Source organism: Sander lucioperca, chromosome 16 (genome assembly GCF_008315115.2).
Source record: "Sander lucioperca isolate FBNREF2018 chromosome 16, SLUC_FBN_1.2, whole genome shotgun sequence".
Classification (NCBI taxonomy): Eukaryota; Metazoa; Chordata; class Actinopteri; order Perciformes; family Percidae; genus Sander; species Sander lucioperca.
In genome coordinates this window covers 21418974-21441489 of record NC_050188.1, presented here as the reverse complement: position 1 = coordinate 21441489, position 22516 = coordinate 21418974, and the positions used below count along the sequence as shown (strand labels likewise).

Sequence of the window (22516 nt, the reverse complement as noted above, 5' to 3'; positions counted from 1 at the left end):
GATGCATGTAACTTGGATTTAAACAGGCATGCACAGTAGGGAGGTTAGACTTGTTGTTGTCATGTACTGTATTAAGTGCAGTCAAACAAACTCCCAATGGTTCAAAATGTCTGGCAAGTCTGTGGAACGGCACTTGGAGGGTGCTAGTTGGCATTTTCTGTTTTTAAGCATCAGCAACTTTGTCTTTATGTTCTTTCATGCTCCAGTTAAGTACAAGATGAGTCTCTGAATTGGTTTGATGTACTGCCGTCTGAGTTGCAAACTCACATACAGCAAAAGTACACAAGGAAAATGTGAGTAGGTTGTCTTTGCAACCAAGTGTCTATAGTGGGATTTAAATCAGTCTGAGGCAGGGGTGGGTTTAGAAAGTTGTGCCAGACTGAGGATACAGTAAAGCAGTAATAGCAATAACACACTGTACATTATTAATAGTTACATTGTTTATGAGTGTAATAAATTAATGCCAAACTTTATATACTGTAATATATAATACTTTATATTTTCTAATATGAAATTATATAAATAATTTGTAACTCCAAATAGCTTGTAGCCATGAAGAGATTATGAGACAATGGGCCCATGGACACAGACATGTACAAAGTCCCCCACTCCTCCGATACAGGAGGAAGACACCTAGATCAATTAGCGTCCTGAGCTACTGGCAACTATGGGCGTTGTTTAGGTGTGCGTGACGACACGGAGAGGTGACTGTTTGTTTAAAACAATGATGGCGGCTCCTAAAGTGGTTAGCGTTGATGCTGCAATAGCATCAGTTATATCAGAACTGGAGAGTATTTCTTCATTGAAAGAAGAGCAAAGAACGGCACTGAAGGCAAAGATGTGTTCGCTCTTATCCTAACTAGCTTTGGCTAGAATTTGATAGACAGATGGTTCATCCAATCACCAATCTCAATGATGCTTCTCAGTTGGTTCTGTGTAACAAACCATCTGAAGCATCAGGTTAGGTCCAGGGCCCCCTGGACCTGTACCAAGTAGGCCTGTAATACTAACAAGCCAACTACCTATCACCTTCTGTCTCTGAAATGGGGGGCCAGATTCCTGAGGGGGGCCCGTGCCACCCCTGGCCACTGCTCTGGTCCCCGTCCCTCAGGCAAATGAGTCATCTAAGTCATTTGTTTTCAAAGTTTTTTGACGGGGTTCCAGGGGGTCCCCAGCAAAAAGGGGAATCATTTATTTTCACTATAATTCCATCCTCAAGTAACACAACGACAGAATGTATCACTATTTTGACTAAAAGCAGAAGTCCTATATAATGGGAGTCCCTGGTCCGGTTTGGTGCCAGTTTAGGGGTCCTTGACGTGAAAAAGTTTGGGAACCACTGATCTTAAGTGTTGACCTCACATCCTTTTAAATACAGAACACTAAATCTCCAAGGTACATAAAAAGAATAAGCACAACCATCCCTGTTACAGAACACCACTCCAGTCAAAACATCTAGAAAAAGACATCCATAAAAATGTCTTGTGGCTCCAAAACCATTGCCACAGAGAAGAGGAGCGACACACATCTATCATATCGATTATGGCTCTGAGCTCATATCTGTGCTACTCAGCATTCCACTAACGGTGCAGTAGCAGAATCTAATGGACAAAACGCCAGTCTGTGATACAGTCACAGACAGCATGTGAAGTGGAGGGGCTGATTACAGAACCACTTCAGTGGCCGGTGAACTGGTGCTCAGATCACATCTGCCTAATTCCATTAAGATGTCATGGATCTGTCACGGTGTCTGATGAACATGCAGTGTCTCTACAGGCACAAAAGGTATCACTGAAAAAAAACAATCCTAAAGCCATTCATGTAGAGAGGGAGAGAGGAAAACAAGAGGAGACTGACACAGCACACTGCGTGCAGAGGGAGAAGACACGTTCTTCTGTCAAACTCCTGGGGTTCGGATCCACAAAGAGAAAAACACTGCATGCAAAGATATCTGTAACAAGTGTGAGATGGTTAAAAGCTTTTGGGATATGTTTGTGATCAAGAAATACACAGGGGAACTGAACACTGGCTGAGATGTGTGCCATACCTTTCAGCTGCATAGAACATACTTCGACAACAGGACATAAAAAGTGTGACTACTACTAAATTGAATCTACTTCAATACTACTACATCAATCTATATGCCTCTGAGTGAAAAAACAGACTAGAGGTTATATTGTCAAAGATAAAAACCAGTTGCTTGAATGAACATGAGATCTGATTCTCTTCTGTAGGTCAGTGCCTTCGGGAGAGCAGCCTGCCGTCACCTCGGGCAGCTCAAAGCAGTCGCATCTCACTGGGTCAGTCAGGATGTTACAGATGAGTGAAAGGATGTGGAAGTAATCATTAATAAAAAAAAACTAAAAGTATAATATTTACCATGTTCACCATCTTAGTTTACCATGTGAGCTGCAAACAATTGGTAATTAGCAATAAACACAACTGAGTCTGATTAGTTCTGCAGGTTGGGCATGAACCAATTGGACAATAAACAAAATATTAACCTGATAATGGCACTCAATGAAAAGTCAGGGGATCACCAAAATTATTACAGTTCATCCTGAGGGAGGCATAAATATATGAACCAACATTCATGGCAATCTATACAATAGTTGTTGAGACATTTCACTCAAAGCCACAAGTGTAAACCTCATGGTGGCACTATACGAAAGACAGGCAACCCCTAAAGTCATTAAGATTAATCGTCTGGGAACCACGAATGTCTATACAAAATGTTGTGCCAATCCTAGTAGATTGAGTAGGTCGAGATTTTTCACAGGATACGTGAAAACGTTGACCTGCTGGTGGCGCTAGAGTAGAGGTAAGGGAATCACCAAAGTGATTAGGATTTATCCACTTTATCCCATAAATGTCCATGAATCATAAATGTCTGAACCAAATTTCATGGGAATCCATCCAGTAGTCGTCAAGACACTTCACTTGAAAAAATGTCAACCCGTGGTGGTGCTAGATGAAAAGTCAGACGATCACCAGTCAGTAGGATTCATCCTCTGGGGACCACGATTGCACAGACAATCACTCCAATAGCTGTTGAGATATTTCATTTTGGACCAAAGTGGTGGACTGCCATACCAACCGACAGCCATCCACTGCCACATGCCGCTAGCATGGCTAAAACTAGATTTATTAATTCAACACTAGTGAAGTCAACACAATGACATGCTTCTTTGAGCATCTGGACCTTTTATTAGCTATATCAAACAAAAGTCAGTGTGCATGTTTACAAAATGTTGCCAAAAGCTGGTTGTGTGTCATCTTCTCCCTGGGGCTGCCATGATGATTTCTAAAATTAATTAAGCTTTCAAAGCTGGGATGTTGAAATTATATTTATCCGCTTTACGGGGCAGGACCAAGAAATATTACATGAAAGGGAGGGAACGTTGAGTATTAGATTATAACACGGCAGTTTTTTTTTCTTTTTTTTGATGGTCTTCTCTGCCATCTCCTCCCACAGGGGTCAAGCTTGACTCGTGCAGGGGCAGAGGGCTGAGAAAATAGCTTTGTCTCTTTTAATATAAAGGCGAACAAAAGACAGAACTCTGTTTGTTCCTTGTGTGCTGAGAGGAGGGGGGCATATGACGGAGAAGTGGGAGGGGTGCATGTCTAATTGTGCATGTGCGTCTGCGTATAGGGGGGGCAGTGCCTCTCTTGAATATTCCATATGATCAACGAGCGTCTGTCCTTTTCATAGAAAACAGAAGCCTTGAAATGACAACAGAGGAGCATATTCCCCGTCTGTTCAACTGAAATGGGACAACAAGATTTGTAGTGCTCACTTTCACTGTAGGATTAAAATAAATTTGCTAAATTGATCTCAAGAAAAGAATATTTTTGGTATTTGTTAAATATATTACCAAAAACATACATTTATATCACATGTGATGCTATGTTTGAGCCGGATGATGTAAGAACTAATTTCCTCATTGAAAATGTATACTTCTGATTGTGTGCGCTTTCATGTACGTGGGGTGAGTCCTAAGAGGGAGGAAAAGAGAAAGAGGCAAAAGGACACACATTGCAGAGACAGTGCAGGGTAATTAGTGAGCCGACATCACATTTTCTCCTCAGAATAACTGGGCTAATTGTTCTGCTTCGTTACAGCATGTTAATAGGATTGATCCTCAACTTGTGGAATGTTTGTGTTGGCTCCAAATCTCTTATACATGAACCTCACAAATCACTGTTGCCCTCACATTTTAAAAGTGTACACACACAGCAAACACATCACTTGCGTGCCAACAGGCTGAAAATAAAAAAAATAAAAATAGACTGATTAAAAGAATAGCATAAAAAGGAAAAATCGCAACCTAAAGCATGTTGTTTACTGCTGCAAATGTTAAGCTTATTTACTGTAAATGCTTGAGGATAAAGACTGGAAAACATTTCCAATAATCTTTCAACTCTATCTTCCCAATCAACAAACACTGGCTGCATTGTGTCCAAATCAGCACTGAAAACAGTATTAAAATACTTTACAGCAGATGATGCAACAAATACTATGGTAAAGCTATTTCCATTGTTTAAAAAAAATAAATAAATAAAAAAAAAAGAAGTTACCAGGTAAATTAAACTCTGTGGGAATTGGGCATTACGGCTGCATATTCACCAGAAACAATCACCATTTTTACACCGCTTATTGGGGTGTAAGTAGGACATTTCCAGCCTCTTTGAAATCCCTGTGGGATGGAAAAAAAGATGCAATCTCTTATTTTGCTATACATCTGCTAATATCACTGAGCATAACAGACACAACAATACACACACACACACACACACACACACACACACACACACACACACACACACACACACTAGGTCCACTATATTCTGAATATACAGTATATTTGACAGATTCATGTGGACTCTGTCACAGAATTGTACCAAATAGACAGAGGTGGGACTGTTTGAGAAAAACAAACACAGTATCATGTGTGAAAACGGTGTGGGTGCCAAACCAGCATGACTAACACATGCACAGATGTTCTGCTCATGAACACGTCAATTTCGAGGAAGGCGATGCTTTGACCCTCAAGCTCTGCATCACAAAATAGCTACAACAATTTGCTATTGTATCTACCAAATCACAGACTGTAATCAAGGAAGATTAAATGTGAAATGAAACCACACTATAAATGTCTAATGAGAATAAAGATTACTGATGTCAGATCATGTTACCATGATCGTATGACCTCATAAAAATGTTTGTAAAAACAAAAAAGCTACCACAATGAGTAGTTCAACCGTAACTATAAATATGAGTCCATAAAAAGGAAGCTCTGAATACAATATTAGCTCTCTGTTGTTTTAACCTACTTTTGATCAGAGCTGCACAGGAGCTTTTATGTTGGATTGTATTCAGTGTGTGTACACAATTAAGGCTTCCACAATGCTTTGTTCAGTACCCAACTTACTGTAATGGGGGCAGTGCTGAAACGAATCTTCCTCTTTGGAGGGATGTCATCTTTGTTTTCGTGTGGTAGACCAGGAATCTCTGTCAGATCAGAGCCTGGGTCGTAGACAATATCCTCATCGTCTCCGTAGAGGTCATCTTCAGGATCTGTGCAGCTTTCCCCCCAACCCTGGTAACAGGCATCCCCGTCTGCGTTAAAAATCACCCGCTCGTTCCCAATGTATTCCTCATCAGGTTCTTCCACCTGGTCCTTGGGAGATTCAGAGGACTTGTCTTCTCTTGAACCATTCCCATCCTCCTGGCTTTCCCCAGCAGGTGTAGTTGGGGTCGGCAATGGCTCAGGGGTTTCATCTTCAAAGGTTTTGTCGGTAATCACAACATTATCTGTAGGTTTTGAATCTTTGGACACCCCTAGATCCTCACCATGTTTTCTTTTTTCTGAAGGTTTCTCCTCTTCTTCACATGAACCATTGACCTGGCTTCCGTTGGTGGTGACCCCAGAAAGATGCTGCCTATCTCTTCCCGTAGTCTCAACCTTGTCTGCTTTGTCTTGGACTTCTTCCTCTTGTGGTACTGGTTTCAGCTCAGAAGTCTCTGTGGCAGGACTGGGGCTCAGAAGGTCCTCAGAAGACAAGGATGTGGGAAACTTTTCCCCTGTCCTGCCCCGGTAGCTTCCACGAACTGGAGATTGTCTTGAATCATCTTCACTGACATCACCTCCAGGGCGCTGGAATCCCTCTGGTGAGTAGAGGGCCCGTCTGCTCACTCCTTTGTAGGGCGCACCTTGGTTGTTGTGATTGGCATTTTCAAAAACAGCACTCAGTTGACTGACAGTTGGCGAGGACGCCTCTGTTCTGGAGCAAAGTGAGTCCAAGGAGTCTGTGCTGCCTCGGTTAGACCTTGCACCTCGCCAGTCATCTAGATGCTCATGGGAACCTCGTTTATCCCGTCCGTATGGAAAGACTGGTGACTGGGACTGGTCACGTAACTGCTGCTCAAACAGCCTCCTGGTTTCAGAGAACTTTGCTCCAGCACCTCCAACCCTGTCAGCTGATGCGGAATGCTGGAGTTTTATCACTGATCCATCGGCCTTGTTGATGAAGTTGGTGGGCTTGACCAACTTTTGTGGCGACGAATCATCACAAGCCTTGGCCTTGACCTTAGCCTGCACGTTTTCTGAGCCCATTTGCATGAACATGTCCTTAATGCGACTGACATGGCCACCATACTGGCGTCCCCTTGGCTGCTTCACCCGTACTAGGTCTTTGGGCTTGGATTCTCCATCGATCCGAGGCTGGTCAAAGGCCTTCTTAAGCGCCTGAAACTCAGCCCGGTAAGCATTACGGTGGGGGGAGGAACTCCGGAGGCTGGTCCTCTCCCCCGAGGCCTCCGTCTTCAGCATGATGATGTCTTTGGATTCAGAGGGGATGTCAGCATTGCCGTGGCCTCATTAGAATGTGAGTATAGTTTGACCTACCGCAATCCTGCCTAATCGGATCCGCCTGATGTTATAGTTCCTTTAGCCCCATTCACACCTGCAGAGGTGAAAAGAGACGTTATAAAGATAAAAACATATTGTAACACTTCATGATAATGTGAGATGAAAAGAGATAACCGTTTAAACATGCACACAATTACTTCACATAAACTGAAAGTGGCTCTTTCTCATCAAAAATGATGATTACAAAGTTTGAAAAGAGATCATTTTCACCTGACATTAATGACACTATTCAAAAAAAATGGGAGCCAAAGAAACTGATGTATGATATAAAAGCTCTTAGTACAAGAGGACTAGTTATTAAAGCCTACTGAACCCTACAAGCACTCTGATTGTTGTTTTTTTCAAGCACTGCTGTACTGTTTACCTTCTCAAATCAAGACTTACTGTAGACATCAGAGTTCAGAGAGCTCTTTATGTTTAAACTGGTGCTATACTGCAGGAAATGTTGTCTTCTTCTCTTTTCTTTCTCCCACCCCCTGTTTTCTATAGTAAGCTGTGACCCTTGCACACTGCCACATCCCACAGCTCTCTAAACCATCACTGACATGATGGTGGTTACTACATGCCAGCCCTCAAACAGAGCATTGCAAGGTAGTTACAATCTTTACTGCACTAAGAAAATGCTGTTGAATGCACCAAAAATGTGTTGATATCATCCCAGGGACAAAAATACAAACCATTACATATACTGATAGACTTTCAGTTGCAGTAGGCTACTACTGCAGGGTAGAAAGCTAGTGTAGTCGTTAAATATTCCATACCTACATCCATTAATGTTTAAACCTGTTTGGAAATGCATTCCACAAAGACGAAGATGAAATATGACACAAAACAACATTCATCTGGGACACAGATAATCCATTAATCTCGGTTGTGCTGAATGGTATGGATGCATCAGCAACATCAACAGCGGCAGCAGTGGCTGAAACCTAAATGTCCTGGTTCAAAATTCAGTCTTGCTCGTCCACGATCCTACACCTTGTGCAAAATAACAAATTCGAACTTGAGTAACATCGGCTTCGGAGGATATCACACAAATAAAGTTAGAGATGAAAGATGAAATTGAGGCTTTAATATTGTGTCACAGATAGGATCAGTCAAATAGGCATCAGCCACGCCGCACATAACATGACAGCTCTGTTTCCCCCCCCTTCTGACACTGTTAAACATGTTGTTATCTACATTTTTTTTCCTCCTGTGCAGATGTATGCAGGGGCAAAAATAGAAATGACTGACCTACCTATGCGAATACACCAAAAGAATAAGTTAACTGTTAACCACAAACCACAGCGATGTTGCTTCAATGTTACAAAAACAAAAGAGTCAGACTTACATTCATGGCTCCAGCTCCGTTTGACGCGTGATACAAATAAACTGCAATACAGAGGCTAAACTCGTGGAAAATATGGATGCTCTTGTTGCAAAACCTTTCGAAAAACAAAAGAAAAACATTTCTATCCCAAGCTCGTAAATTGTCCGGGACTACAGGAACGTTTGGACACACTAGCCTCTACAACGCCATTGCAGGCAGTGGGTGATGCTGCCAGCCGCGCTATAGGGGTGTGTGTGTGCAATTTGGCAGCTCATCTCAATGAGAGCTGCACTGTGGCAGCATTTGCAAGGGTTGTCCGATATAGGTCTGCAGTAGGCTATAGTAAAGTAAACATACTTAGCTTTAATGGTAGCCGGTGATTTGCAAATGTAAAGCCTCATGTGACAGGTGCTAAAACCTGAACTGCGGCATTGGTTTGGTCCAATAATCTGCTGTGCGGAGGGGGTTTCACTGAGCTGCAGTCTGGTATGAATACCAGCACACAGCGACTGTAACTTTACTCGCTGCTTATTGTTCATCAATGGAGCTTGGGTGGGGTAGATAGATTCAAGGACCACTCAGGCTATGCGATGAGCGTTCAAATTAGGGTGTCTCAAAATGTGGTGTGAGGACCACCAGGTGGCCTAAAGGGGTAGAGCCAGAAAAATGAGGTAAAGTTGTATTCGACTGTTAATTCACTAATTAAAAGTCCCTGTCAGTCTGTTGAGATCAATAAGGATGATAACAAAATTAACTCCTTCCTAGTCATACAGGTGCAACTGGGAATGTTTTCAGTCTGGAGAGTGAGAAATGTTCAGCCACATGTATTTTAACAATATGTTCAATATTTTAGCAGTCTTATAAGAAGATCGGTGTAGAAATTCTAGCTGGCTGGGTCACAGAGGAGTCAGCAGAAACCGCCTAAAGCATGGGACTGAATTCATGTGATAAATCACTAGAAAAGAAGCTTTGTCAACATCTAGATATGTGATTTACCTAACAAACAGCATTGAGTTATATAATTGATTTTGATGTGTTATATTGCATGGTATTGTTGCTTAAATGCATATTTTGTAAGCACACATTACAAGTTATATTAATCAAAATTATAATCAAAGTTTAATCATAATTCATTCAAGTGTGATTAAGCAGATTAAAGCATGGATGCTGCATGAATGCGAATAAGGTATTTGTGATTTTTTTTTGGTCACCTTTAAAATCCCAAGTAAATCTGTTTTATAAATGTGTGCAGTCATAATCTGCAAAAATATGCGATTTACATTATTATGTAACCATTTCAGTCCATACTGAACTCACTAAAAGCAACACATTTGTTCTTTTTTATTCAGTAGGCTACTGTTGTTCTATTTTAATGTGGTCCTTCACATTTTTTCAGTACCAGCATATTGAATTCAGAGAGTAAAACATTATGAAAGAGTGTATTTGCTGTTGTATATCTGCTGCACTACAAGAAACAGACCCACATGAGCTACAGTTTGTCCCCATTTAGCAACACTTCTGAGGAGAGTGGGAATGTTGCGTCTTGCCTCACTGCTCAAAACAAGCAAACTCAGGACAATTACAGTGTAAAGTGAAACTCACTGCAGCTTATACTGAAACAAAATTGGACTGAAATCAATCCAAATCAAACACATTTTTGCCACTAATTTAAAAAGTGGGAAATGCTGTGTTTTCTCAGTCTTCATTACTGTGCATCTTAGCACATGCATTGACCTATAGTTGTGATACATTCATACCCAGTCCAATCATTGGCTATGTGAAGATGTTGCTAAGCAACCTAAAAATAATCTGAAGGGTATAAAGGGAGGGTGAGAGAACAGAACAGCCTTGCACTGCAGAGTACAGAGGATGGATAGCATCATGTTTATCACCGGAGGAAGCCATGCATCCAGTTTCAAATTTGCCTTAAACAACAGCCATGCTGTTAGCCAGAATTAGGATCCTTTTCTGCAGGATCAAAGTCGTACTGTTAGCTGACATCAAGGGAGCATGAGGGGTGAATTGAGGGTCCCACAGCCCTTTAGCAGGCCTGACTTGGAGCCAACGGGCCAAAACATGACCATCTGTCTGCTAGGACTGTCTCTACAGGGGGTCTGGACAGATTGGATCAGACTTCTCAAACATGTATCTGCCCTCTAACAGCTGGGTCATGCTCTGGTGAAGTGATGGTTTGTGTGTATGTGCATGCGACTATGAGGGTGCATGTGTCGAACTCCTGATCCAAATTTTGGAGACATCAAGAAATCATCAAGCTGAAAGATCAAAAAGCAATCAAAGAAGCCTCTAGTAAATTAATGAATTTAGCAAACAATGAAAAGATGCGTTCAGAAAATTACAGTGAAATTACATCTGCATGCTGTCCTAGATCAGAAGGAGAGAGGTCAACAGAATAGCAGCAATACGACAGACACTCGTTGGATTTGATATAGGCTACTATGCAGATACAATTATAATCCCCGTCTAACTCGACCAACATCCCACAGAAACATTTTCTAAAGGCGTGACGCTCCTTATTCTGATTCACACCGTGTTTCTGCCCCTTTTTTTACGAGACAGCCATCTTTTTCCATCCAGATGTTGAGCCAATGAGAAGTCGTGCTGTTTCCAGTGAAGGAAGGAGGCGGAGGAAGGAATGCTGCAGGATGCTTATTATTATGGCTGTCAAACCCAGTGGCGATTAGATAAAACTTGCTTTTTCATGAAATATTTACGAGGATGCTATGCACCATGTCTGCTGCAGCTGTCGCGGTATGGCTTGGTACGGGTACGTATCGATCAAACTGGGAAATATCCGGGGATTTTTTACGCGTTTGCCTTTGATGCGGTTTCCATGCTAGTTAGCTAGCTAGTTAGCATGTTGCTGTTTAGCTGCGGTGCTCATTTTTTCCAAGAGACTGAGGAGGAGACATGGAAAAATGGCTAACAATAGACATACCGTTACACGGGTGGAGTGCCTATATTCAACGTTTGTACAGTACCATACATTTCCAACGAGGAATATAACGTTGTCTTGCTATGTTTCTTGCCATTGATTCGGCTTTAATTACCGAAAATAGCCTTAACGATTTTCCTCTTGCGCAGGCATGTATTTAGTAAATAGACCAGGTGTGTTATGAATGCCTAATTAAGTAGCTAATGCTAGCAGCTCAGGTTACCCTTAATTAGGCCTATATGTGGGGAATAGATGAGATGATATTACACTGCTGCAGTTTTGTTACAGCTGCATCACTAGTGGTACATTCGTTGTTTGTAGGCAATATACTTTGTTGTCAGTTGCCAGTTTGTCAAGTACACATAGCTAAAACTAATTCAGTCTAATACAATAGCCTTTCAATAACAATAAGCCTACCTTTCTGAAGGTTCTAATGTTAGAGTCAGAAATCTTGGTTTAAATTAGTCATATGGACTCATTCCTGAATTTTACATCCATTTACAAATACAAAATCAGCCTACTATCACCTTAAAATACAGCAGGAATTACAGGACTAATGTCTTAGCAAGACAAAATGTGTCCATGCTTTTATCTAGGTGTAACGTTAACGTTAACTAACAATTCCTTTAATCATCAGTTAATCTGTTGATTATTTTCTTGATTAATCCATTATTCGTTTGGTCTATACAATGTCAGAGAAATAGTGATTTATATATAGCCTATATAATTATAATTACCACAACCCAGAAGAGATGCCCATGTGTTGTTTTATTTGACCAACAGTCCAAAACCCAAAGATATTCAGTTTACTATCATATATGACAAAGAAAAGCAACAAATCCTCACATTTAAGAAGCTCTTAGTTTCTATGCACCACATAGCTTAAACATGCGCCCAACAAACTTGAGTTAATTAAAATCAAGGCTGAAGACGTTTATGTGTGCCACTACATTGTTTCACTACATTGTTTTTGGGGGGGCTTTTTCCCTTTATTATATAGTGACAGTGGATAGACATGAAAGGGGGAGAGAGATGGGGGATGACACGCAGCAAAGGGCAGCAGCTCGGATTCAAACTCGCCCTGCTGCAGGGGCGAACTCTCTTACTGGGTGAGCTAGAGGCCACCCCATGTTTGCCACTACATTTTAAGTAACATTTTGGGCATACATCTCAACATGAATAAACTTGAATCTGCATTTCTAAAACAGAAAAAGTGAACATTCATAAAGGAAGACTTAGTAGCACAGCTGTTGTATTAGGCTGCTTTACCTTTAGCTAAGTGTACCTAATACATTGGGAATACACTAAATGTATAGTTCAGAATGCCTTTAAAACACACACTTGTTCCATTCATTATTTTTATTCATTGATCCAATAGTTTACATTGTGCATGCCTATGATGTCAAACACACCGCTTTTCATGAGAGAAATGGCCATATGGAGCGATCCATTGGCTTGAAGCAGAGAACAGCCCTGTACAGAAATGGTGAGTGGGTGTGTGCAGTGGTGCACTTTATGTGTTGACCCGCTGTCCCCTCCCCCCTGTCATAACACAGTGACACGCTCAACTGGTTCCCCATTAATACTGGCATTATTGTTTTCTGTTGTCTGCTGTCCCACAGACTTGGCCCACTTACGTTTCCTGTAACAGCAGTTTACTGAATTTGAATTGTGTCCAAGTCTAAACCTTGTTCTTGCTAGAAGTAGAATTGATCCTAAAGCATTAACTATGAGACAAAGGTATATCTTCTGTTTAACATGATACTGGTACTTTACTGCACTGAGTCAACCCAGTCGTTTTAGACAAATCAGTGATTTACTTACCTTTACAGAGCGCTAGAAGATTGAACTGGCTGTTTCATGTCCACTCTTGTCCTTAGCCAGAGCCTTCTGCTTGTTGTGACACAGACTACTTTCACTTCCAGGTCTGTGTTTAGAACAACGAGGCTAAAACTCATCACAGGCAGAATATCAAAGCTGCGGTCCAAACAGTAGCAATCCTTGTTGTCTGAAGCACATGCATTCCTCCTGACCCGGACGACATTCACATTCAAAGCTGATTCAACAGAACTAAAGGATACCTCTCCCTTGCCTCTGCCTCAGCTAGCTAGGGGCTGCAGTTACCGTAGCTAGAGTGGACCATTAGAGGGGCAAGGGTGGTGTATCCTCTCTATGCTACCAATGGCATTTTTAAGTAAGGCATCACTCCTGAGACTTCAGCCAGTCCCAAGGTCAGCCCAGAAAACCATAAAACCTGGTTAGGCATTTCCACGTCCCCCAACAACTGTCAGTGCTATACTAACAAATGCAAGTGTGTCCGTTTATTATGATTGCGTAGAGAATACTTGAATGCTAGTTTGTATGTGAGCCCAATTATCAGGAAAGTGTAGCTTGTTTTGTGAATCAGCATGCACTTTACATTTGTCCTGCAGTGGGAGCTTACAGTTTAGTCTGCAGTTGGCAGTCTAGTATTAACTTTAATTGGTGATGTATTATATACAGGAGCGCTGCAGTCCATCATCTCGAGAAGGCCTGGCAGAAAGTCAGTCAGCCATAGATAAGCAGATCTGATGCTATTAGCAGAGCCTCAGTGTAGCTTAGTTAGTGATATTTACTCACTGGCTGCTCTCTAAATTGAAATTGACTGCAGTCAAAGGTGAGTCTGAAAAACAGTCCAATAGGGTCCTGTAAGCGAGACTAGCTAACATAAGGTTGCAAGGAGTGTGTGTTAGGCCTAAACCCTTGTTGTTGAATCAGAGCTTTAATGTTGATAGGCCAAAACACATTTCAAATCCCATAGGTCATTTCTTATTTCTCAGACCATTAGGTGAGACCAGGCCATCTGGGTCTTGCTTGTATGTCCTGCCTGTCTCATCTGTGGACGTGCCTCGAATGTTTACACTGCAACCAGTTGGTCTCTGAGCAGAACAGAATGGCCAGTACATGACCTTGACCAGGAGTGTGTGACTGTGGTCCTTTGTGTGGTGAAGAATTGATGAGGCCCAACGGGTCGGGTAATAGAATCCGACCGTGCGCATTCAGAGTGGGATTTGCAGATCAACTCAAGTCATCACAGAGGGCGCCACTGGTGTGCTGAAACTGAATAAGGTTTTATTCTTGGTTTCTGAATAACCTAGATCCTAATGTCATGGGTGCAGTAGTAGCAGGGAGAGGAGCTATGGCGTGGATTAGTCATGCTCAGGTGGCTCCCTCAGTCTGTTCTTGGAAACAGATGTGGTGGATATAACCTCAGGTTTTTATAAGTAACGCCACATTTAGTGGCCGCTAAATGGTATTGATTGTATCTAGCTGTGACTGAGCCCTTGGGGACATCGGACATATGGCCAGTTCAGCGTCTCTGTTTGTGGTCACAGATGTAGCCCAGTTTAACGTACATATGGGACCGTTTTATAACTTTCCAGCAGCTCATCAGTGCGCTTAGATTGCAGTTAGGCAATTTAGTCTTGTAGATGTGGACTTCCTTACTAATCTGCAGCTTACTGTGTCACCTAATCTTCTATAACCCCTTTGTGCACCCTGGTAATAGATAACTCTTTACAACCAAAGATCACATACTGACTTCCTTTTTGGGATTAAAACGTAAATCCTGCTCTATTACTCTATACTGTTCAGCAGAGACTCCCCTTGGAAATCAGCTTCTGTTCAAGGACAGGGCTCAAAGTACAGTAGTAGAGCCTCACTTCCTGTTGATGCTGATGATAGTTATGTAGAATATGTTGGTTTTATGCTAATGAGAAGATGAAGTAGGAGATAAACAATGGTGCAAATGTGCAACATTTTGCCAGCGGTAAGGCACACACAACTTTCCCATGCCTTCTTTGTATCTGTGTCAAGAGTTAGGTGTCTGCAGGCGAGAACACTTCAAACTCTCTTTTCCTCCTCCTCTCGCACCTAATAGAACAGATCTCCAGTTTTCCCTTCCTCTCTCTCTTGCTATTTCTCTTCTCCCTCCTTCTCCTCTTCCTCCTTGTACACTGAGTCTCCCATGGTGATTAAAAATTGAGTGGCCACCCACTGAGGGAGAGAAGGGGGGGGGGGGTGAGAATAGAAAAACACAGTGCAAAAATGCTTCGAGGTTGAAAGAAGACGAGTGAGCAAGTGAAGGGGAAATAGTGAAAGGGAAAGATGCAAAGAGATGGAGTGAGCTTTGCAAATCTCTGCCAGTCTTACATTGTGTAAACTTTTGTAAGGGGGCTGCCATTTTTCAAGTAATGCCCTCCACAAATAAAGGCTAAATGTTTGTGTTTGAAATGGGGCTAAACAGAGAGCATAATGGAGACACAGTGGGAGGAGGGCATGACAACAATTCAGTACAGTCTGAATGACTCTCATTACTGCTGCTTTTACTCACAGTACCTCCGCTCCTTGGCCCTGAAATTTGTTATTTTGCTTTCCGGCACCTAATAATTTCATATTACACCTTCACACTTGGTTGCACTGCGTCCTTATGTGAAGTGAATGCATTTACATTCAAGAGAATGCAGAAGCCAGGCAAAAAATCTAGACAAATCTATCATTGCGAGTAGTATTGATTCTCAAAGCGTCAAGTAGGTTAGCAGGTGCTAGTAACTCAAACATTTGCTTTATTTGTTCTCTATTAACGCATTCTCTTCTTTTCTAATTAGTGCTGCTGGCAGGTCATTAATGATGAACAAAACACACACAAAAAACGTTCTGCTTTCAGGAGCTAATTTTTCTTTTTGTTTTTAAAATCTGTGTTTCAGTGGTCACCATCTTGTCGAGATCGCATGCAGACCATAACGTCTACCCATCTGCCGGAGTTCTGTTCGTCCATGTTCTGGAGAGAGAGTATTTCAAAGGAGAGTTTCCTCCATACCCAAAATCAGGTATAACACCTATGGCTGCAACTAATGATTATTTTCAATGTTGGTTAATCTGTTGATTAGTTTCCCGATTAATCGATTAGTTGTTTGGTCTATAAAAAATGTCAGAACATGTCGATCAGTATCTTACAAAGTCCAAGATGACGTCCTCAAATGTCTTGTTTTGTCCACAACTCAAAGATATTTAGTTCACTGTCATAGAGGAGTAAAGAAACCAGAAAATATTCACATTTAAGAAGCTGGAACTAGAGATATTTTACTTTTTTATCTTAGAAATAACTCAAACCGATTGATTATCAGAATTGTTGCCGATTAATTTAATAGTTGACAACTAATCGATTAATCGATTAATCTTTGCAGCTCTAATAACACCATCAGAGTCGTACATTCTGCACTTACTGATTGTGTTGACATTTTTCATTATCTAAATGACTAAAACATATGTACAATTTAGTCGTTGGCGCTGTCATTGTAAAAATGCAGCAGTGCATTGTCCATTCATCACATTGCACTAGTAGAAAATGCTTAGCTGCTGCTGGCAACACATCCACAATTCAGCTAATGGGTCTACATGTACATTACTGAATTGGTTCTGACCCATAACAGATCATTGGGTCACCCCTCATTAAACAGCTGTGCCAACAGGTGATGCCAGCAGCGACCCGATCACTTTCAACACCAACCTGATGGGCTACCCCGACAGGCCAGGCTGGCTGCGCTACATCCAGAGGACCCAGCACAGTGACGGAGTGCTCTATGGCTCCCCCACCGCAGAACATGTTGGCAAGCCCTCGGTCATAGAGGTGGGTGGTTGGACCACTTTCAAAGTAAAGAGAAGGAAGATAAAGGCATTTGTACTTCTGTTTAATATGTCAAGGAAGGAAAAGTGAACAACATGAAAGCATTAAATTAAAAGAATCTGACATTTGTGGTTTTATCTAAGGCACACATAAAGGTAATGAAGTAGGAACACATTTGGATTGATTTAACTGAGAACATCTGATTTGTATGCATGTAGTAATAGCGTAGTACAATGTTACGCTATGAGTCTTCAGACTTGAATTCCATTATGTTTTTTCATGCTGTCTTTGTCCCCCATAAGCTACTGTTGAAATTCTTTTCCCAAAAGGCTTAGCATTCCCAGCGGTGCACGTGGGCCTCTATATGGTGTCTCATTTGGGTACAGGGCCTGCATAGTGTATCTAGCTCAGCCTTGACCAGAGGGCGGCTGCGATATAAGCTGCACTGATCTGGGCTTAAACTTTCATCCCTGTGTGTTGCAGATTACTGCCTATAACAGACGCACTTTCGAGACGGCGCGGCGCAACTTGGTCATAAACATCATGGCCACAGAAGGTAAGAGGTGCCTATGAGAGCTTACAGGAATCAGAGATCAGGCTATGCAACTTCCCTGATTAAATCCTAAGAGCACATTCAGTACTACTAATATAATGGACCTCCCTGAGGAGAAAATGTTGCCTTTGACTACTTTGGTGAGCGAGAACTAATCAATTATTTCTTAAGAAAAACAACATATTGTGTTGATCCAACCATGCGTTTCATATAAACAATTATAGACAATTTCCAAACTCTATTTGCTGAAGACACTGTAGTGAGAATATTGTATCAACAGTTTAAATCTTTAGATGAGTCAAATATCACAGGTTGGCTGTCATAAATCATGTTGTGACTTCTGTAAACACAGTCCTGTATTGGTACAATATGTTACAGTTATGAATTATTATGATACAACCATAGGAAGCAGCTGTTCCTTGTCATCTGTGTGACTGCACCTCACATCTGTGCATCTGTATGTTTGCTCAGTGGCTTGTCGACCAGTTGCTGTACATGCAGTACAATATGAACTGAATTGGTTGAACGCTCAGCAGATGTTCGGGGTGCTAACATGACATCACTCTCCCTTTTCTGTGATGTCATCTGCCATCTGGCCCCAGAAGGAAGCCAAGCCATAACAGAGCAGGCTGGTGAAATCAGTATCAACTATGCAGCAGTAATAAAGTATTAATGATGTCTTAGTCAGCAGAAGACCACTGTAGCTGCCCTCCTGGCTTCTTTTTCCCTCCTCTTACTGCCATTCACCTTTTTCTCTAACTCTCTCTCCTTCTCTATACACAGAGTTCCCTCTGCCCTACCAGGCAGAGTTTTACATCAAAAACATGAATGTAGAGGAGATGCTGGCCAGCGAGGTGTTGGGGGACTTCCTGGGAGCGGTGAAGAACGTATGGCAGCCTGAGCGCCTCAACGCCATAAACATCACCTCGGCGCTGGACCGTGGCGGCCGCGTGCCCCTGCCCATCAACAACCTTAAGGAAGGGTAAGGATTTTGAAGGTTTGGACTTGTATTGCAACAGTTGTGAATACAAAGTGCTTTTTTTTATACTGAAGGGAAGATGACCCAGTTACTGCTAAATCGGAGTTCTTTTTTTCTTTCCAGGCTCATTTTATAGCACTTTGCATTGATTTTGTATTTTAGGTATAATTTCTCTGGATAACTCATACACAATAAGCATGAGGTTTAACAGTTTTAAAGATTCTCTTCAATTGCTTATATTTTCAGCCCACTCACATCATGCTGATATTTTATGTAATTGGGGCCCTGGGGATCCACAGTTCACAGTGAATTAGATGAGTACACTTGGCCGTCAGCACTAACAGATACTGTCAGCTGGTGTAGTTCAGAGGGGAATAGTACTGCCCACACGTACTGCCATAAGTTGTGCATCAAAGATTCATGCTGACGTTTGGGAAGATGAAAGCATGTAGGAGAAATACTTTGACTATTACAAGCCTCAAGCCTCAGCATAAACATGTAAAATGTGGCTTCATCTTCTCTTCTCTTCTCTTCTCTTCTCTTCTCTTCTCTTCTCCCATGCTTTGTATTTCCATGTCTCTTCCCCTCCCTAGAGTGTATGTGATGGTTGGCGCTGATGTTGCCTTCTCGTCGTGCCTGCGGGAGGTGGAAAGCCCACATAACCAGCTGCGCTGCAGTCAGGAGATGGAGCCGGTCATCAGCTGTGACAAGAAGTTCAGGGCTCAGTTTCACATTGATTGGTGTAAAATCTCTCTGGTGAGGATTGTCTTGTACAGATTTCCCTGAATTGAAATATGCAGGTTCTTTAATGCGGAGGCAGGAGCGGAACAAGTACACCACTCTTCTTTGTGCTCTTCCATGAGCAATGTTTTTGACTAAATGCTGTCATTGAATAAACATTATGCTTAACTACAATCACATCTCTGACACACACCTTATTTCTTCAGGTTGACATCAACAAAGTGGTCCCCGTATACATTACCCGTCCCGACCCGGGCACCGGGATCCTGCCTGAATTTGGGGAATACAGCCCCCCTTCTGAGTCTCTGATGGGCCGTAACTACTTTTCAGACTTCCTTATCACACTGGCTGTTCCCTCCGCTGTGGCACTAGTTCTTTTCTTCATCCTCGGCTACACTATGTGCTGCCGTCGGGAAGGGGTGTAAGTGTGTTTAGTTCTATATTTTTATGCAAATATTGCACCAGACACCCCAACAAACATTTGAGGAAAGCAAAGAAACTGTTACTTAAGTATATGAGAACTGAATGGGAGACAAGATGGATAGTGCAGGATATTTAGATATGAGCAACAATCTGGACTGGAATTGCAGCTTGTCATTACCATCCAGTTGTATGGTCCATTTCTATTAAGTTCCCCATGAATATCTGTCACAGCTTTTTGTTGATTTCATCACGTACGTATGTTTTGAAGCATAGCCAACGACATCGATAGCCATTCATCCACGATAAATCCGTTCATCATTCTCCATCATTTACAGGCTGGGAGAGACGTGCCCCCTCGCTCACTCAATGTTCCACACCCCCATCGCCAGTCCCACTCTGTCTTACCCAACAATCCATGCACTTGTGTGTAGATGTCTCTTTAACTATTAATACTAGTTTTTAATTCATCCATTTTGTTTTGTTTCTAGGGAAAAAAGAAACATGCAAACACCAGAGTAAGTGTTTTACCTCTCCTGTGTTTTTCTTTATTTTGGGTCTGTTTCTGTCCCCCCCCCCCTCTTTGGTTTGCAGTTTTGTCATCTATGTTGTCATAGACAGCTTTCTCATATCCATTCACCTGCTCATATGTGTGTTGACATCCATTCATCGAATGGGCTGCTCAAAAATTCAATGGCCAGGTGTAGGTAATTAATGTTGTTAGCAGTAACAAATTCCTTAAAACGTACATAAGTCTTGAAGACTAAGAGCACATCTTGCACCATAAGTCAGACAAAGTACAGAAGTCAGTCAGCGATAGGTAAAGGTGGCGGTTATATTGCTGTTGTGCATGCATGAATTGAGTGCAGAAGTCATCAAAGCACATACAAAGTGATTGCATATTCAGATGTTTTAAATGTGTTTCAGATGAGACAATATAACACCACCAACCATGACAACACAAGCTACAATACATGTTAACTTCACTGCCTCTCCCCTCTCCAGCATCGAGCTGGTTCACCACAGCTCCATCCAGAAGTCCACCAAGGAGCTGCGGAACATGTCTAAGAACCGGGAAATCTCCTGGCCCCTCTCCACCCTGCCCGTCTTCAACCCAGTCAGTGGTGAGGTGGTGCCGCCCATCCACCCAGACAACTATGAGACCACCAGCATGCCCCTCATGCAGACACAGACGTGAGTTGAAAGATTATTTGGTTTGGGTGAAGAGAAAAGCATGCGTGGACATTCACTCGCTAATTTGTGTGCACATGAAATGCACACATGCATTCGTGCTCATTAGCAGGCATGCAGATAATTGGCTTATAGGCTTCATTATATAGGGGAAATATAAGTAAAAACAATGCCATTATTGTCTAATCTTATTTTCAGTGCTTCTAACAGTACCATGTTTACAGCTAAAGCTGCAGCAAGCCAGTCAGGCCTACGACTAGAGCTTAAAAGGTTCAAGCTGTCCCATGATTTTTCCTAATGGGCTTGAAAAATGTGCTAATATAAGTACAGCACATGATACTAAAGGCTCTTGTAATGTATGCAAATGTCTGTTTATTTTTTGGTAATTTCAGGAATCTGCAAAACCAGATTACGATACCACAGCAGCGGCCATCAGGTTAGTATTTCCTTCAGCCTTTGTTTAGTAGTCAAGTAATCTGTCTTACTCCATCTGAATGGGTAATATGTGATGTGACTGTTTAATAAATAATAATAATAATAAATTACAAATATAGATGCTTGCATAGACTTCTGTTACAGGAACAGATGTCAGAGCAACATTTAAGAGTTGACTAGTTATTATGAGGGTGTTCTGACATGTCTATATTGAATAAGATGACTCTATGCAGACAATAATATAATATACTGTATATATAATAATAATACATACAATATTATAAATACAAAATGTCTGTTATTTTGCAGTCTGACCTTAGACTTTCTCCCTCCTTGCATCACTGTAAAAATACAAGCATCCAGATTTTATTCAATTATTGGGAGCAAATCATTTTGCTACGATTCCACAAGAAATCCGGCATGAGAGCTTTATTCTGCATGTAGTGGCGCCTCAACCCCCTGCAATTCTGGTGTTGGTGTGTGAGCGCCCTCCTGTGTACAGTGTTCAACTGCATGACCGTTCTAGCACTAACCTGCTGCTCTCTCTGTTCACTGCTAACAAAGGAGATAATTATGTCATGTCAACATTTCGAAGGCTGGAGGTAGGTGGTGCAGTCTGTTTGTGAATTAGTGTAGAGAAAATCCATGACTTTACTTTTTTTTTTTTTTTACATTTATTTCAGATCATCTCTAATGCTAAAAATGACTATTATATCAAAACTTCAATGAGAGTAGCTGCCAATAAAGTTTAATATTCCTTTTTCGTATTCATTCTAGGTAAATGGTATTCCTGAGGAGAGAAAGGTGGCCGAGGCACTAAATTTGTGACCAGAGACAACGGGCGTTGGAGCCGACTTTGATTTTATATCTATATCTTTGTTTTTTTCTAACATTTGTGCCAATCTGCATGCCTCAGAAGTGTCTTTACAAAGATTTATCATCCATATGCACTTACACCTTGAAGAGTGAGTGTGAAAGAGATCATACGAGCTTCGCTGATTATAAAAAATACATTAGAATATTTTTGAATATTTGTAACTGTTTGTATTTCTACTTGCTTTGCACAATGAACCTCTTAGAAAAGGGAGTTTTACATGGAAATGCTTTAGTTGTCATGTGTTATTAATTAAATGTAATGTGTCACATGATAATAAATTATTTAAAAATAATTTGTTTTTACAGCAAGTTCCTTTGTCTCAATAATTAACAAGACACTAATATCTGAATGACATGAAAGTTTTGTTTTTTTTCTAAAAAAGAAGCCGAAAAAGTACATTTTATGAAGGTATTATTAACAATGTACAACAGAATAAAGGCATTTATAAATAATATGGA

General features: G+C 41.4%; 2 protein-coding genes across 17 annotated transcripts in view; one reads left to right on the top strand and one right to left on the bottom strand.

The window, feature by feature from the left end:
- The window catches only part of ppp1r9a (protein phosphatase 1, regulatory subunit 9A), a 58356-nt gene extending 45102 nt beyond the window's left edge, over positions 1-13254 (bottom strand). For 6 of the 12 annotated variants that reach the window (XR_004895369.1, XM_035993092.1, XM_031323080.2 and 3 more), the window contains exons 1-2: positions 8266-8566; positions 5433-6966 (exon numbers count right to left, since the gene is read on the bottom strand). Coding sequence is in view for 11 of the 12 variants with exons in the window: in XM_035993092.1 (XP_035848985.1) it covers positions 5433-6833 (1401 nt within the window). In the remaining variant the exon portion in view is untranslated. Of the gene's footprint in view, positions 1-5432; positions 6967-7693; positions 7989-8265; positions 8569-13021 lie in introns of those variants that run through there. The other 6 variants (XM_035993095.1, XM_035993098.1, XM_035993096.1 and 3 more) reach the window with 4 other exon arrangements.
- sgce (sarcoglycan, epsilon) lies at positions 10681-22362 on the top strand. Of its 5 annotated transcripts, XM_031323094.2 has the most exons (13): positions 10681-11029; positions 12576-12683; positions 15943-16065; positions 16708-16865; positions 17346-17418; positions 18199-18397; positions 18988-19150; positions 19342-19556; positions 20047-20073; positions 20561-20749; positions 21139-21182; positions 21746-21783; positions 21959-22362. In XM_031323094.2, exons 1-13 carry the CDS (start codon positions 10981-10983, stop codon positions 22007-22009), a joined length of 1437 nt encoding a protein of 478 aa, XP_031178954.1. In that variant the 5' UTR covers positions 10681-10980; the 3' UTR covers positions 22010-22362. The 5 variants fall into 5 exon arrangements, with proteins under 5 accessions (XP_031178954.1, XP_031178957.1, XP_031178955.1 ...); XM_031323097.2 differs by lacking the exon at positions 12576-12683 and having other exon boundaries at positions 10692-11029; XM_031323095.2 differs by lacking the exon at positions 20047-20073 and having other exon boundaries at positions 10693-11029.
- The last annotated feature ends 154 nt before the right edge of the window (positions 22363-22516 follow it).